Source organism: Manduca sexta, chromosome 6 (assembly GCF_014839805.1).
Source record: "Manduca sexta isolate Smith_Timp_Sample1 chromosome 6, JHU_Msex_v1.0, whole genome shotgun sequence".
Taxonomy (NCBI): domain Eukaryota; kingdom Metazoa; phylum Arthropoda; class Insecta; order Lepidoptera; family Sphingidae; genus Manduca; species Manduca sexta.
This window is the reverse complement of record NC_051120.1, coordinates 289,989-308,944: the sequence shown is the minus strand read 5'-3', so window position 1 is coordinate 308,944 and position 18,956 is coordinate 289,989. Positions and strand designations below refer to the sequence as shown.

Below are 18,956 nucleotides of genomic sequence, written 5' to 3'. Positions count from 1 at the left end.
GGTTTTAATACTTTAGTTTTCTCCCTACGTTTCGAAGGCTTTGCCTTGCAGCCTTCGCGGTTACGGGGGGGACTGAAACGCTCACACACACCACATACGTACACATACGCGATAAACATACAAAAACAGACACTATGCGACGTAAATTCATGTGTCACAGCATTAATACTCTATAATGGTCCAGTAGTTTTATTGCCATATATAATAAAAAACCTTTGAAGTAAAATATAATTTGACCAAAGGCACAAACAGCGCTAAGTAGACCTAACCTAATAATTATAACAAAAGTCTAACGTATATTTCAGATGTTTTAACATCATACACTTATATGACAAACTCACGAATTTGACGCTGACCAACCGCCATTTACAATAAATGATTCCCATCGCTTTGTTCTACCCATCAGAAAAATGAAACAATCAGAAGAAAGGTTTTTTTGAAATAGTTACAAATGGATTACTTTTAGGTATTTTCTGGATCGGATCGAATCGAAGATTAAGTTTGGAATTATATAGTGAAATGACCTTAAAACGGTAAATTAAATCTAAACTATGCCGTAAATGTCACATAAAATTACGTTCCATATTTAAATTTAATTTAGAACCATTTTTTAAATTAGTTCCAAATTCTACCACTCATTCCCTCTAAATAATTCTCAATAGAAAAAGTCTACAAAATTACCTAAAATAAGACATCTTAACGTCGTTAGACACCCATCACTGGCTTTAGGTCACGTTTCTGTCTCTTTTGACGGAACTGGAGGGAAAAATCCCGTCGGACGGTGATTGAGTTAGCGCCACTGTCGGCCGAGGAAATGGACCTCCGCTGTCGCCTGTGTAACGCAATACCGCGGCCCCGGACGCGCCATTTGTGATGCTTCGTGTTACATGCAGTGTAGAGCCACTGGATGCGGCTTGGACGTGGTGCATTTTTATATACCTTTTTCTTCTCGCAAAGGATCGATAAATATGACGTTTTTGTGTGTATCGGACCTTGAAGTCTACACCGCGGGAACGTGCGAAATGGAAAAAACATCTTGACGAAATCATTAAATTAATATTACGATTTCTTGAAAGAATTTCGAAAATATGTTTTTATATCTATCAACCGCAAGCCCACTAAAATACAAGTATTATTTTTTGATAAATAAAAATACTCAAAAGACTACGCGATATATCTTGTACTTAACATACTTTGTACCAGACTAAGCAACAAATACCGCACATATAAAATCCGCCGTATTTCTTTCCCGGGTAAGCCGGTATACATCAAAAAGGAGACCACTATAGTACTAACGAATGTTAAAAATGCAAAGATCTAAAGTTAGTAAACATTATAATTTTTGGCTATTGGCATACTCTGCAGTTGTACTATTATGAATTTATTTACACACTTTCTACATGTATAGAGATACATAATGTATAAAGGAAGACTTAATGCTAAATTCGTTCTCTACCAGTCAATCTTAGTGATGTAGAGGTGAAGCAGTATAAGTACTTGTAAAAAATAATACCATAATATAGCAAGAAAAACAATACTCAATAAACATAATAATCAAATAAAATAATAAAATATAAACACAAATATTAATATATAAAATACATACTCGTGATCGTACATCGAGTGGGAGTGCATTCCAGAGAAGAATGGATTGAATTGCAAGAACGATTGAGTAAAGTAGAAAACGTATTTACGATGCTAAGAAAAAAAAAATTGTGTCCCTTCCATATCTCTAGATCTGCGTGTCGCTTTGTTCGAATCGCAACGAGGAAGCTCTTTTAGTACAAATGAATAAGGTTTCAATGGCTCAAGTGCCTTTAAATATAGCGCTACAATTCGAGAACATTTTTATTATATTACGTCACGCCACGCCTTTTATTTGATGGAATTTCAGAAGCAGAGAGGAGACGAATTGAATTTTATTACTTATTATCTTTTCATTTCATTTTTCCTTAGACTTAGTTCAATGAAACGAGTTGTTTTATCATCATAATTTATCTGTATTTATGATAATGGCAGATCCACGACGATGTAACGTTGTAATAAAAGATTGTACGTGTGGAATGTATTTCCAATTTATATAATAAATAAATATATAATATCAGCCCTGAATCATATACTGTCCCACTGCTGGGCACGGGCCTCCTCTACTACTGAGAGAGATTAGGCCTTAGTCCACCACGCTGGCCTAGTGCGGATTATTTCCAATTTATGATCTTTATTTATTGGTATTTTTTTTTACTTAGTTACTTAAGTTCTAATTATATTTATTTTAGACTTATTGTAAATAATTAAATTTCAAATTTCTAACCTAGAACATTGTTGATATTATGTATTTGACTTCATCTTAATAGCATTATTTTAATGTTTAGTTTTTTAATTTTAAGTAAAATGTTTTATAAGTCACTGAAGACTAAACACTATAGTAAATTGTATATTTCATTTTTCGTGTGACTTTACTTGAGTCACGAGTCTGGTGGTGTCTCAGTTTCTTGCACAAGACTTGCATCTTAATGTGGGCTTACTACGGTAGATCTTTATCGCTATCTTATACTTACTATCTGAGCTATAAAAACAACTAAGGAATAATAGAAAAAAGCATTCCATTGTTGTTTAAAACACACCTTATTTTTAAAATAATCCTACTAATATTATAAATGCGAAAGTTTGTGAGGATGTATGTTTGTTCCTCTTACACGAAAAAACTACTGAACGGATTTGGATGAAACTTTACAGTAAAATTGAATATACATCAGAATAACACATAGGCTACAATCTATATTGATTTTGTGTAATTTGGTCATAATATAACGATACATATCAAATAAGTCGGAAAAAAAACTATCCCCTAAAACTCCATCACGCGAGCAAAAACTAGTCATAAATAAACGGAAAATATTTTCTTAAAAGTCCGACCTAAATATTAGTCTATAACGATACGTACATATCATACCATGGACGCCAACCACCATTTACTAAACTCAACCTAAATAAACAAAACCCACATGTGAACTAATCATCTGAACATAGCAACATAAGCCAAACCACGTTGAGATTCGTTGCAAAACAATTTAAACTTGCACAAGACGCACGGGACCCGGCTCCAACAAATTAGTTCCAGCTAAATCCGCGGACAAAGTCACAAACCATTAAACGTTGAAAGCTAAACTTTCGTATCGTGCAGCCAATTAGAATCAGACTAACTTCATTTACTAGACACGCGGTAAATGCGATGGCATTTTCGTTGTATTATGTTTTGTATAATTTCGCTTGATCAAAGAGATCACTATATCTCTTTGTGATGCAAGTATTACTTCCGCATGCTGATGTTATTTTTATGCCATAATGGGAATAAAGTATAGTTCTCTGTTGGCAGGCAGCCTCAGAGAAAAGCAAATTTGCCGATTTATTGAGCACAAGGATGTGCTTTTATTAATAAAACCATCAGCTACTAAATACTCACCGACACGATGCAGCGCCAGCGCATCGCTCCTAGTTATACTTATATGACACGGAGTAATAAAAAAATCGAATGGCGCGGTACAATCAAGACATTATCAATGAATATATTATCAACAGTCTCTATCAGCCACAATTCCCGTTACGGGCAACATTACTTGAATTAAAAACTCCTATAACGTAAAAATCAACTGCCAGCCTTCCTTCACGATCAAACTATCATACAAACGTGTACAACATGATCTAACTGACTTGACGGAGAAAAAATGACGCCGTGTTAAAACAATGAAACAGCAATGGCGTAATAATTTCACTGCTGTAACACTCTACTGAATAGATAGTGTAGGCAGGCATAAGCATACTCGAGCACATTGTAATGAATAAACAAATACGATAAGGATACTGTTTATAGGTAGGTAGGTACTAGATAGTAAGATGTCCTCAAAAATATAAGAACACCTGGGTAATACAAAAGTAGCATCCTCTATTCTTCCGAATAATATTAATAGTCAGTAGTATAGATATTTAATTGTGAAATAGGCTTAATAATCTATTCTATACTTATAATAAATCTGTAGAGAGGTCAATTCTGTACATGAAATATATTTCCAAAATAATTATCAGGGGGTGATTAGGGATCGATACTGATGCCAAAATGCAATTAGTAACACTTTTGTCTGTCTGTCTGTCTTTCTGTCTGTCTGTCTGTCTGTCTGTCTGTATAACCGTTATAGAAACAAAAACTACTCGACGGATTTTAACGAAACTTGGTACAATTATTTGTCATACTCCTGTGGTGGTTATAGTATACTTTTCATCACGCTACAATTAATAGGAGCAGAGCAGTGAAGGGAAATGTTGGGAAAACAGGAGAAGTTACTCCATTTTTAAGCTTCCGTCGCGTGTGCAACCTTAATGGTTAAAGCTACGCAGAAATCAAGTATGACGGAAATGTTCTCCTTAAAATTATGTAAAAATATCCCACGACAGCATATGTCTATCTTTTATGGTTGACTCACAATAACACGTGTAACTCCCGATAGCTTAGCAGTTCGAAGCTTTCTCATTATATTTGTCTACTCTTACGTTTATAACACTCTCAGTCATCCCTAATTAAAAAGTTAACATTATTAAATATTCCATAAAAAGAATCATAGAAATCGGTATAGAAACACCAAAGTTATACATGAAATACGCTAATAATAAGCCATCACGCGTGAATACTGAATCATGCTATAAGCTTCCTTCGATTTCACCAGGATCCCATCATCAGACCCTGACCGGACAATCGGACCACCTGCATACCACCATACATTAAAAAAACATCCCGACAAATTGAGCACCTCCTCCATTTTTGAAGTCCGAAATCCACGCGGGCGAAGCTGCGAGCGGAAGCTAGTACACAATAATTGCAGTGGCTATTATAACAAAACACATTAATTTCGCGGGAATCTATGTAGGATTAGGTCACGGATGATGAACAAAGAAAAGGATATAACGTTTTTTTTAATATAAATTAATTAACATTTCGCAAAAAGCGATCTAAATCTCTCGTTTCCATTTAAAAAACGAACATTAAAATCAAAAGCCACAATCTGACCATAAAAAATATATTCAATTTCAACGCAAACATTTCAAATTTCGAACGAATGGCGAACGTAAAACCTTTTCATATAAAATAATTGACGCGCCGTAATAAAACTAAACACAATAATGGCCGGTGATAAATGAAAGTAAATGAAAGCGGGTTGGGGAAATTGCGTCGGTATCTCCCGGATTGACGTCCAGGGCAAGCCGGGCAAAAACCATCCCCTCGGATTCCAATCAGAGCCGCTCATTTATTGCAATTGGCTGATGGAACAAGATTTCCGTTGAAATGCCAAGTAATTCCACGGTTAACTACCGGCCTTTGCGGATTTGCAGTCGTAATTTATTAGGCTTTACGTTTTCGCTAAATTGTCAATCAGTTTTGACACGAGTTAGATTAAAAGGTTCCGTAAACAGATGATGAGCCTCATTATTGCTTCGCTTCTCTTATTAGTGATTGTCAAATTATTGTTTGATATACGAGAAAAAACAACATATGACGAATCAAAAAAATATTTGTAAGGATTATTTCTAAGTGTAACTGCGAGAAAAGCATTATTAAAAAGTTTAAAAAAGCTATCATGATTAACAAATCGTCAATAGATAAAGAAACAAACAAATGAGCATTACTAATAATTAATTACCGTTGTAAACACGTGTCTTTACTCTTTGAGATTTTTATTGCTTCGTCTAATATTAAACATTATTCAAAATAGCAAATAAAGCATTAACTATTAGAGGTACAAAACACGCTCATACTAGTCTATAAACACTCCATTTTGTAAACGTACTGACGACGCGCTTCAGATGCAACCAACAAGTATTGCAGTCAGAACTATGCCCTTTTGTATACAAACAAATGAGCGCTAAAAATCCACCAAGAGTGTGTATATCAAAAACGTGCGTTCCGCAGAAGGTATACAATCGTTGTCAGCTACTACAAGCATGGTCTTCATAATTTTAGTTTATAAAGAAGGAAGGTTTTTATTGTTAAGCTCTGTAAAACCACCAAGAGCAGATACCTATGTAGGTGTATCAAAAACGTGCGTTCCGCAGAAGGTATACAATCGTTGTCAGCTACTGCAAGCATGTTCTTCATAATTTTAGTTTATAAAGAAAGAAGGTTTTTATTGTTAAGCTCTGTAAAACCACCAAGAGCAGGTACCTATGTAGGTGTATCAAAAACGTGCGTTCCGCAGAAGGTATACAATCGTTGTCAGCTACTGCAAGCATGGTCTTCATAATTTTAGTTTATAAAGAAAGAAGGTTTTTATTGTTAAGCTCTGTAAAACCACCAAGAGCAGGTACCTATGTAGGTGTATCAAAAATGCGCGTTTCGCAGTAGATGTATCATAGTTTTCAGGTACTGCAAGCAAAGGTAATCGTCTTCATCAACCTCAGTTCAGAAGGAAGAAGGTTTTTATTATTGAGACAAACATTTACAAGTTTTAATATTCAAAATGTAACAAACAAATATTATAATATTGTGCCAACAAAAGAAACCGTCTAGCAGTGCAATCTAAACAATACTGCAGCGCTGATTTTCTATGGGAGGGCCAGGTTCACTGGCCCTCCTGACACTAAATCTTTGATTACCAATTAAATATATGTTACACTTATATAATATGGAAAACATATAAATACATTAAAATTAACAAAACGTAAAACTCAACCTTTAAAAATACAATAACCCATATATCCAACCACTGCACAGCACACTATATGTAGACAGAGGAAAGGTAAAATAACACGTTCGGACCTCAGTTCAGTAAGCAACACCCAACCGTCAATAAACTATCCAGTTGATTTGAATTTGGAATCCCTGTCACTCAAATCCAAATGTTCGAAACAAGTCTCGAATAGGACATAATACCCACGTCAATCCGCAATTAATCCCCGTCGATTGAAATCCCACTGACCGCACCATCTCAAATGATTAGCATTAATTGAATAACAGCCCGTGCCTTGTTTCAATTAATACTGGGAACTTCTTAATCCGCTGGCAAAGTATCGTTGAGGAAAAATAGGTGATTTGTTAATCGTTTTTATAGACCAATAGCATTTTTAAACCGACTTCAAAAAAAGGAGGAGGTTATCAATTCGACGTAAATGCTGCAGGGCTGGCAGCACTTTGTTTTCGTATATTTCTTCATGTATCTATCTAGCTTAGCTAACAATTTTAATTAGGCACCGACTCCAAAATTAGTAATCAGTATATAACTGTTATGTAAAATTATTTTTTGATTTTGAGTGGTGTTTGAAGGCGGTTTAATTTTTTGTTAAAATTATTTTTATTTATGTCTAAGTTTTTCGATTAAACGAAATGAAAAGCCCGAGTGCAATTTGCAACCCTATCATAAAGGGATGCATAATAGTTTTGTCAAATACTAAATGCACTATAGTCTACCTCTCCATGAAAAGGTCAGTGTATAGTTGTACTTTGCTAGTGGTAGGATATATTCTATATCCGCGCGGGCGGCAAACACCGAACACAAGTTGTTAAAACCCGCCATAGTAAGTATGTCGCGATTCGGGATCAGCCTGTGTTTAACCGGTTCCAACAGGCCGGCATAATTGTGTCGACTGTCGAGGGGACCCCTCTTACCATCAGCTGCACTGGGGTCACTACGTTGTGCACGTATAAAAAAACCTCCTCAAAGAGGTTAACACTTAAGACAGAGCTACAGTACACTTTACTATCCAATCACAAAAGACCCTAGAAGACCAGTTTTTCATGCCACAAAAATCGACACCATTAAAATCATGACACAAACGTCAAAAGAAACATATCCCCAACGGTATTGCAAATTATACGCCGCTAATGATTCGTAACTGCGGTGCGTGGATACCATTTACCTTAATGGAGTAAACGCAGCTCTAATGCGTGATCGGAGCCCGTCGGCCGACATTACCGCTTCCCATTGTTATTCACAACTTATAATTACTGTTTCGATTGTAATGGACTATTGGTTTTGTTTTATATATTTACTGGTGGTAGGTCTTTCATATGTGAGAGTCCGCCTGGGTAGGTACCACCGCAATGTATTTTTCTGCCTCCAAGTAGCAGTGTGTAGTCACTGTTGTGTTCCGGTTTGAAGAATATTGTTGACAGTGTAACTGCTGGACATAATGAGACTTAACATCTCACGTCTCAGGATGGCGAGCGCAGTGGAATACCAAGCAATGCTTTGTAATTCAAGGTGTTGGATAGTGTTTCTATTGTTTAGGGGTAGTCGTATATCATCGCTAACCATCAGGCGAAAGACAAACTCGTCTCGTCATTCAAAGAAATAAAAATATATATATATCGGTTTGATTGTGCTTGTGTGCTCGCAGTAATTCAAGCGACGAAGGTGGCCATGTCCAGGTTTACCTCCAAATTTCTAAAAAACAGATTCACTGCACTTAATGTATGCGAAGTAATACCTGATACAAAATAAAGAAGACATTTTTTTTTTATTTCACCACTATACGGGTTGAATAAGGAAATGCGAACTAATAATCTATTAAAAAAATATCTACAAATAGCTACACGTCTTAAACAAGAGTGTTGTTAGGTTTAAAACGTCAACAAGTTTAATTAACTTCTAATGTCAATCTTAGAACTGAGAATAATGTCGTCACAAGATGACTGGGAGATTTAATTAATTTCCGGTATCCAGAGCCTGCTAAACCAACTCCAATTATAAAGTAAATAGGCCACTGAAACGAGATATGGCTGAAATTCAGCTTTGTTCCAGTAGATATTGTGGCGTAGGTATTCAGAGATTGTAGGCCTGTTACTTTTTTAATTTTAATTTGATTTTGCTGAACTAAATTATGATTAAAGCTCCATTTCTTTTGAGGTTAAGGCGACAGAATGACCTTTTTATCAAAAATAGGACGACATTTCTACATTGTGATCGATAACCCAAAAGTAACTTTAACTGTCAATAGATACCAAACCGCAGATCAAATGGACTCCTTTAGCATGTTCAAACTTTACATGTGTGTTATTATTTTTCTGTCATCACATTTAAACTTGGAACGATCAAATTTGACAACCAAAAATCGTTAGGTGACGTATGTCATCGACCTAAAAAAATCACAAAATTATTTTTTATTTATTTTGATATGATCCATTATGTGTAACATTTTAACTTAAGGTAAGCATTGTCTTAAACAATAAATTGCAATAATTACTTTCGCACGATAAGGTTTACTTCATCTGTGTGTTATCGTCGACAATGTAACCTATAAACAAACACTGCATCTTTGCTTATCACAGCATCATGCTTTAGACAGCCTGCCTAGAATCTACACCATCCTCATGACTCTAAGCGAAATGTAGCAAGAAAACTTGCATAAATTAACTTCTGCAAGCGATCTTCACCGTGTAAACAATTACGGCAAGCTGACCTCTGCAAATTTTGAAGGTTGCAAAAATTGCAGCGAGTCGCATGTGTATAGACTAATTAAAATATTAACTAGTTTAAACGCATTGGAAAGTTCTTGCACAATGCATTTCTACGAGAATATGCTAGCTAAACTTAGCTTATAAACTTAACAGAATTTATGGTGATAAGTCAAGGAGTCTAACTTACCAGATCAGGGCAGATTTTGGGCAAGAGACAGGTCCAGTACCGAGTTTATTCCGTGTTTTAATATCTAAAAGCGACAACACGTGTAAAGTTAATGCAAACTTCATTACACGTATGAGAAGAAATTTAACAATGAACAGAGGCCTGGACGAGTTGCAAACTCTTCTATGCTACTTTCTATATGCAGTTTTTTCTGTTCTATTCGTTCGGTTTTACTACGTGACTTATCGCTGAAATGTCATTTCACATAATATTATGTCATACCCATATAGTTGTATTACTATTATTGATTATAGAAAGGCATCTCGTCTAAATGCCCTGTTTTTATAGTTAATTCTTTATCAGCTTCATGATTGCCGCTGAAATGATCGAAACAGGCAGCGCCGACAACGCGACAGCTGCACCGCCGACAAACACTGTTAGTTGCAATTATTTTGTAAACCTTCATATATTTTTACCTCATTAATAAAATGCATAACCCAATCAACCTATAAATATGAACAAGAATGCATCTTCCCGTGTTTAATTCGTGGAAGTAAAGATAGATTTAATAAGTTTCAATATAATAATCATACCTACACAGTATGACTTATATTTCACGAAATATATAAGTTTATATCATTAGCATGCTTACACCATTCTACCCAGGCCAGCCTTATTTATCTAACACAAATAAATCATCCTCCACTACATTTGCAGGATATCTCACAAGAAGATGACGACATCGCCCGTCCAGAAGCGACGTTCAGATACATCGTACAGAACATCAGCCAGCTGAAAGAGCAGGTGCTGTCCCCCCCGTGCTACGTCAGGTGACATATATTAATAATACTGATCACCATCATCATCAGCCCGTTGCAGTCCACTCCTGCACATATGTAGGTCTCTCCCAAGCTACGCCAGAGCCCGGTTTGCTGCTTTATGCATCCAGTCGTTGACGGCCCTCTTCTGTAGTAATACTGTTAAATTATGATTTATAATTATCGTCTGTCTCTTGCTACGTTTTCCCAGATCATACAAGAATTTAGCACCATAAGCATTATCCATTTTAATCCATTTAATAATATCAAGCTTATAATATCAAGCTCTAGGAAGACATTTACAAATATTCCATCCCTGTCTTAACATTCTCAAAAAGGAATTGGGTCTACCTACTATTCAATGATATTAAATTGTTTGACAATCAGTATGTTTTCACATCAGATGTCTGCCGTGGAAGATCCTCGTCTTAATCCGCCATACGACCACGCCTGATCGTCAGCAGCAGAAGGCCCTGGGTATATTCCTGCAGTGTAACGGAGAGTGCAGCTCGCCAGGATGGTCCTGTTACGGGTTGGGGGAACTCAAGCTCCTCTCACACAAGTCAGATGGTGTTCATTTGTGTAGGAAACTTCATCATATGTATCACTGGTACATTTTATCATCACTAAGTATTATTGTTCTCTTAAAAGTGCGACTGCTTCGGTGACGTAGTTTTATTACGGTATGACTGCAGTGCTGAGGTCTCAGGTTCGATCCCCGGAGCGGGCAAAGTGATATTTTGTTGTTCTACTGAGTATCATCCCTAAAATTTGTGTCCGATATGATTGACCCCCTATCACATCATAAGACAGAATACACACGGCGAAAAGTAGGCTCCAGTTGTGCCTACGCCTGCCCCTTCGGAGATAAAAAGTACATGTCTGTAAATAAGTTTGGATTATTTACATTATGGTCTTATGAATACATGTAATAACCAAATTACAATCAAATAACATAGATTGATCAATCAATAAATCCTTTTGAAAGCCCATAAATTGTTCGACACATTGACAGTTTACTCGTAAATATAAATAATAAATTTGGCGCCGATGCATCGTACCTTAATTATTTTTTAGCGACAGTAAATTTAAACATACGACTGTAATTGACAAAATTTTAAAACTTGCACGTCAGTTACTAAACGTGATTGCACTGTACCGAGCTAAACCAAAAGTAAATCTCCGACAGCAAGGAGGACGACTGGGGTTTCGCGCACTTCATCTCTTGGGAGGACTTGATGAATTCAGAGAATGCTTTTGTGAAAGACGACTCCATTACTATCGAGGCTCACGTATTGGCTGAGGCGCCACACGGCGTGTCGTGGGATTCCAAGAAACATACGGGATTTGTCGGTGAGTTTAAGGTTGCTTTGAAGCTATTTGGCAAGTTTACATAGCAGTCTGCACTATTCTCAGAGAAGAAAACTTATATATAACTAGCGTTTATTGGCGACTTTAGCCGTTCGAAGGAGTTTTCTAGGATAAAAGTCCCGGTATATATTTTCCCGGGATAGAAAGTAGCCTATAACCTTCCCAGGGTCTTTAATCTCCATACCAAATTTAACAAAAATTCGTTCAGTAGATTTTGAGAAAATCGATAACATACAGACAGAAATGGGGACTTTGTTTTATATGTATATATTCATGAATTACATGATGTATTCAGTTAGTATTGACAAATTTCAGGTCTCAAAAACCAGGGCGCCACGTGTTACATGAACTCACTCCTTCAGACGCTCTTCTTCACAAACGTATTACGTAAGGCTGTGTACAAGATACCCACAGTGGGAGACGACAGCTCCAGATCTGTAGCCTTTGCCCTCCAACGCGTGTTTTACGACCTCCAGTTCTCGGAAAAACCGGTGGCTACCAAAAAACTGACGAAGAGTTTCGGCTGGGAAACATTGGACTCGTTCATGCAACATGATGTACAGGAATTCCTGAGAGTAAGTTTCACAATAGGATATAGAGCATTCTTATTTTCGCCGTTAGTGTACGGCGCCCGAATGCACTTCGCACAAAACCTATGAAAAACGAGCGCATTTTTTCGCCTGATGGTTTGCGTTACATGTAGCGTACGTTAAAGGCAAATATGTTTGGATTTTTCTACTTTATGTTACGATAAGATGATCGTTGAAATAAGTATAAAAGATTATTCCATCACCTAAATATTTAACAGGATACTACTTAAATTTAAAAGAATAATTAGTTTTTTATATGGACACGGTAAAGCTGCAAAAGCGGCGATAGCCTAGTCGGGTGTGGAACGGACTGCCGAGACGAATGTCCGCAGGTTCAAATCCCAAGGGCACACACCTCTGACTTTTCTAAGATCATGTGTGTATTCTTTGTGAATTTATCGTTCGCTTTAACGGTGAAGGAAAACATCGTGAGGAAACCTGCACATCTGAGAAGTTCTCTATAGGAATTTCAAGATGTGTGAAGTCTACCAATCCGTACTAGGCCAGCGTGGAGACTAAGGCCTAATCTCTCTCAGTAGTAGAGGAGGCCCGTGCTCAGCAGTGGGCAAATATATAATACAGGGCTGATATTATTATTATATTAAAGCTGCACCTCATAAGTAAAGCGGAGGCCCGACAGCGTTGATTGATTGAGTTGAGTTTATTAGCCCTGCCAATCATCACAATCATGCCGGCATGTTTAAAACTATAAAATCGTTTGCAGGTGTTGTTGGACAAATTAGAAAACAAAATGAAAGGAACAGTAGTGGAGGGGACCGTTCCGAAGCTGTTCGAAGGCAAAATGACGTCTTTTATCAAATGTAAAAACGTTAACTGCAGCAGCACGAGGGTGGAGACGTTCTACGATATACAACTAAGTGTTAAAGGAAAGAATAACAGTAAGTAAATCAGATAAACCTTCACGAACAGAGAGTATACCTCAAAGGCAGACAACGCATCGAGTCATTTTCTGACATTGCCAAGATTCGTCGGCAATGGCGATCATGTACCTCAGGTGAACAACTCTCTTGTTTACTTTCTACTATGATGATACCTTGCTAGCCGAATTTCGGCCACGGCGGCTAATCTCAACCTAGATCAGCCAGGTACGCAGGACATATTATAGTTCACAAGTATGAGCGCAATGATGCGGCTATAGCCTAGTTGGGTGTGGAACGGACTGCCAAAACAAATGTCCGCAGGTTCAAATCCCACGGGCACACACCTCTGTCTTTTCTAAAAAAAAATCATGTGTGATTCTTTGTGAATTTATTGTTCGCTTTAACGGTGAAGGAAATCATCGTGAGGAAGCCTGCACATCTGAGAAGTTCTCTATAGGAATTTGGAAGGTGTGTGAAGTCTACCAATCCGCACTAGGCCAGCGTGGTGGACTAATCCCTCTCAGTAGTAGAGGAGGCCCGTGCTCAGCAGTGGGACAGTATATAATACAGGGCTGATATTATTGTTATATGTGCGCAATACACAGGTGCACTCTCTGTTCCTTCACTCTCATAGTCCAGTGAGATGCCAATCCGACATGACCGGAGGCGCGGAGGTATCACACCGCCAACATCCTGACTTCGAGCTGCAACTGAGTAATTTTTAAGATAGGAAAACCGAGTCACTATTATATTAGCGCAACCCGGGATTCGAACCTATCTACTATAATTACCTCAGCATGGTAGTCGTGCTCGTACCGTGTATTACAACTACGCCATCGAGGTAGTCACTCTGTACTATAACAAAACAGTTATAACTAACAACTGATCTATGTTGGGCATCATGTTGAATATAGGTACTATTGTATAATATTTCCAAATATAAAGCATAGCCGTAGACCAGGGATGGCGAACCATTGGCGCGCGTGCCAGTGGTAGCACGTGACAAAATAATGCGGGCACGCTAGTAATATGGCATTGTATATGTATATATCTTTGGGCTTAATTTCGCTTAACACCCTGATGTTAACCATTAAAGGTAAATCCTTGCCCTAGATCAGGGGTTCCCAATCTTTTGTATCCTGCGCAGTTACAAGTTTAGTATTTTTTCACGGCGCCCTGTCCTAGCTATTTGAAGAAGACAGTCGAAAATACCTACGAAATAGGTACCTACAATAATAGTAGTCAGGTTTGGTTGATCGAAACTAAAATTAAAACACCACAATATAAAATTGACGCCAATATTTGTGATGTCCAATAATTAGAGGACCGACTCACGGCGAACCCCTGCCCTAGATAATTAATAAGTTTGCAATACTTATACACATTTTTACTTACAGCTTCATCTTCTTAGTGGAAATATACATTGTTTTTAATGCGTTGCCTATTCCATTAATAATTGTTCTATGATAATTAATGTACATAGTGTTGTTTGAATCGTTTACAACAGAATCTAAATCAATTCCAAGATTAATAGCAATCTCAATTAGATAACTGGTTTACAATTAACATAATGGATGTAATCTCTGCAGTGCTGCAATTATAGCGATATTATCTTGATGTACGTAATATAGTCTTGATTTGTATTTAAACAGTGTGTTTTCTGAACTTTGGCCGTATTCTTTAGCGATAGCTCACAAACTTAGCTTTATTTGGTAATCTTCTGTCTGAAAACCTGCTGAACCTGTACGGATTATTAAATTGTTGCAATTTATACGTTGATTAAACACCGTTTTCAATAAACAATCTCAATGCTTTTTTCGAGATATCCCAAAAATAGACCAATGAGAGCGAAGTTTTTTTGACATGCTTACAAATGATTTATTTTGATTGGTTCATTTTAGAATCTGATTGAAAATTGAGATTGCAATTATTGAAAATGGCTGTTATTTTAAGCAATATAAATCATTTTGTCCAACCGCCAAATCACAAAATTGCATCAATGCTTAGATTGAAATAAAAATTACATTTATACTAGATTTTTATTATATCCCACTGCGGAGTATACGAACCTTTTCTACCACTACGGGAATTTAGGCCTTAGTCCCCTATACCCTAGGTCGCGTTGGCAAACATCACATACCTTCGAAATTCTTTGATTACCAATATATTTAATCCCAAATTTTCCTTTACATTTCTCTAACCAATCCATTTAAATTACAGTATACGAGTCGTTCAAAGACTATATAAGCACAGAGACGCTAGACGGCGAGAACAAGTACGACGCCGGCGAGCACGGCCTACAGGAGGCGGAGAAAGGCGTGAGGTTCGACGTGTTCCCCCCAGTGCTGCACCTGCACCTGCTGAGGTTCCAGTACGATCCGCAGAGAGACGCCTCGGTCAAGTTTAATGACAGGTTTGGAGATTTTGTGGTCACTGAGCAGATGACGAATGAATCCAATACAAGAGAATCGATAATAAATTTGCATGCTGTGGTCTCCTATAATTGAAGGAGCACTTCACATTTTTAATTTGTAGTAATGATACACCATTGTTTTTATTATATGTCGTGTATCTTTTCTTGGAGGTTCTTAAATAAATAAACAACCTCCTTTTGAAAGTTAAAAAATATTAGTTTTAATTCCTTATCTTGTTTAGGTTTGAATTCTACGAAGAAATCAATCTGGACCCGTACCTGCAAGAGATACCGTCGACCCCCTCCCACTACACGCTGCACGCGGTGCTGGTGCACTCGGGCGACAACCACGGCGGGCACTACGTCGTGTTCATCAACCCCAAGGGGGACGGCAAGGTAGGCAATAGCAGTACCTTCGTCTGACGAGTCAAACACCATTGGTATCAACAATGCTGCAGACCATATTGTTTTAAAACATCATAAAATATTTTCTAACAACTTAAAATATTAATTTTTTCTTATAACATGTACCCTAAGGTCTGACTTGGATAGTTCAATATAATGGCATTCGCAAGTTCTAAAGCTGTAAGTTCTTTCTTTATTCTTCCAAAAATTTGACTCGCTGGTGGAAACTAGCCATCCAACTTAGGGCTCTACCGTATTGTTTTAGTAGGTTCTTAATAAGGTTTAAAAATAGTTTGTTTCAATCATTGAGGTTTTCTAAAGCTGTAAGTGTTTTATTCTTCCAAAAATTTGACTCGCTAGTGGAAACTAGTTATCAAACATAGGGCTCTCATTTGTAACCATGACTGTGTTAGTAGGTACTTAATAAAGTTTCAAAATCATTTTCAATCATTGAAGTATTAAATGTTGATCGTAGTGGTGCAAGTTCGATGACGACGTGGTCAGCCGGTGCAGTAAGCAGGAGGCGATCGAGTACAACTACGGAGGAAAGGAGGACGCGCCGCATCTAGCGAGGAAAGCCACCAGCGCGTACATGCTGATTTATATACAGTGAGTATGTACACTGAGTTATAATGAAAGCGATCAATAAAAAAAACAATCAAAAGCGGCGATAGCCTAGTTGGGTGTGGAACGGACTGCCAAGACGAATGTCCGCAGGTTCAAGACCCAAGGGCACACACCTCTGACTTTTCTAAAGTCATGTGTGTATTCTTTGTGAATTATCGTACGCTTTAACGGTGAAGGAAAACATCGTGAGGAAACCTGCACATATGAGAAGTTCTCTATAGGAATTTCGAAGGTGGGTGAAGTCTACCAATCCGCACTAGGCCGGCGTGGTGGACTAAGGCCTAATCCCTCTCAGTAATAGAGGAGGCCCGTGCTCAGCAGTGGGCATTTATATAACACAGGGCTGATATTATTATTATTATATAATGAAAATGATTGCGACGTGTTGTGCAAATTATATGGAATACGAGATACAAATTATAATATTATTATATTAGCTCACAACTCAAGTGTAAAGTAATATTTTAGGGTCTGTTTCAGGTAAATTTTAGTATCTTTAGGGCCTGTTTCACAAGATTCAAATAAATTTTATTTGACGGTTATTATATTATACGTACAGCTAATGTAAATAGTGCTCATTTTATTAACATTTATTTGGGAGCATAGATTGCACTCTGACATTTGTATTTGGTCGGTTTATACATTTATGTGACGAGTAGCATGTATTTATACGTAGTAGTATGTATTTAGACTTCTGCGGTGGCGTAGATGTATTGCGTGCTCAGAACGACACGGCTCTCAGTTCCTGGGTTCGAATCCTAAGTCGGGTAAAGTGATATTGGGTTTTTCTACTCAATATTAGCCCGGAGCCTGAAATTTGTGTCCGATATAGCGATAGGCTCAGTTCCTATAACATTGTGGGACCACACAACAGTAAATGCTCTGGTTGCACCTCTGCTTATGCCTTTGGGGATAAAGGCGTGATGTACGTAGTATTTACTCCGAAGTTGTGACATAGGGCTTTAATGTAGTTATAATATTTCAAATTGTGTATCTTTAAAAATTTAAATGTCAAAAATATGTCAACGTATCTAAATAAATAAAATGACACGGTTCCACGCATATTTCCTTGAACCGTTTCCGGCACTGAGCCCGCAAGCCGCGTGTTAAATCATTTCACGCCGCTCGTCGAGTCGCAGTGTCGCCGTGAAAGCAAACACGCTCGGATCTTGCACGTACTCACACTCACTCTTCTTACTTGCATATATAATTTTCGACTGAGTAAATATGAACGGACTTGTTGCTGTTTTAACTTGATTTGATGACGTTTTAATTCACTTTGCGATTACAATGTTAAAGTTTAACTTTCAAAATGAGGTTACAACTAATACTGACTGGATTGGAAGAGACATCTCCTTAATTCAATATAATACATACATAGTATGTGGTATGGCATTTATGTATAAGTATTATTTTTTTATGTCTTCGTTTAATATATTATTTATATTTATTGTTGTATTTGTATACCGCTACAGATTTATTGGATGCACCTCCTTCTTTGTTTATCTCTGCACCACCTTAAGGTTGACTGGGAGACAATGGCAATAAAAATACAAGATTAATTTATGTATGAAATGAAAATACATTAACTTTTACATTGGTTTTCAGTCATTTCTATGGTATCATTACATAATATGCATAAACATATTTTATGGCATCTCATCCTACACGTGAAATCGTAGCATAGTTGTCCCTTAGCAAACGCATCAGCGCTAAAATTAACAATTAAAGTACAGCTAATTCGAAGCAAAATGTGGAAGTCAACATTTTTAAGACATACTAATGTTATGAATCTAAATCGATAGGTCCGCAACGATCGTTTTCAGCTAGTAAGATGCTCCACGAGCATAAATCAGGTCCTTAAATACTCAACTACATCTATACATATTATAAAAGTCACCTTTTCTGTCTGTATGTTCTCGATATTCTCAAAATCTAACGGATTTTTATGAAATTTGGTATGGATAGTTTGAGGCACTGAGAAGGTTATAGGCTACTACTATCCCGGAAAACTCCTTCACGTGTGCGAAGCCACGAGCAAAAGCTATTATAGAAAACAGTTGAATTGAGAACCCTCCTCCCTATTTTCAAAGTCGGTTAATAAATATATCGCAAATTACAGAACATCGCAACTGAAGTACGTGCTCCAGGACGTGACCGAGGCGGACATACCGGCCGACCTGTGCGAGCGGATCACCGACGAGATGCGTTACGAGATGGTAAGAACATGTAAATATCAACTC

The 18,956-nt window shown here is 37.3% G+C and overlaps 1 protein-coding gene across 1 annotated transcript in view; it reads left to right on the top strand.

Moving 5' to 3' along the window:
- The first annotated feature begins 9,062 nt into the window (after positions 1-9,062).
- LOC115440749 (ubiquitin carboxyl-terminal hydrolase 7) overlaps positions 9,063-18,956 on the top strand; it is a 10,713-nt gene continuing 819 nt past the window's right edge. Inside the window, exons 1-11 of the mRNA XM_037447500.1 lie at positions 9,063-9,191; positions 9,972-10,044; positions 10,326-10,438; positions 10,830-11,036; positions 11,616-11,779; positions 12,113-12,372; positions 13,112-13,286; positions 15,489-15,681; positions 15,924-16,077; positions 16,562-16,695; positions 18,836-18,942. Of these exons, the coding sequence (XP_037303397.1) occupies positions 9,976-10,044; positions 10,326-10,438; positions 10,830-11,036; positions 11,616-11,779; positions 12,113-12,372; positions 13,112-13,286; positions 15,489-15,681; positions 15,924-16,077; positions 16,562-16,695; positions 18,836-18,942 (1,576 nt within the window). The 5' untranslated portion in view covers positions 9,063-9,191; positions 9,972-9,975. The remainder of the gene's footprint in view (positions 9,192-9,971; positions 10,045-10,325; positions 10,439-10,829; positions 11,037-11,615; positions 11,780-12,112; positions 12,373-13,111; positions 13,287-15,488; positions 15,682-15,923; positions 16,078-16,561; positions 16,696-18,835; positions 18,943-18,956) is intronic.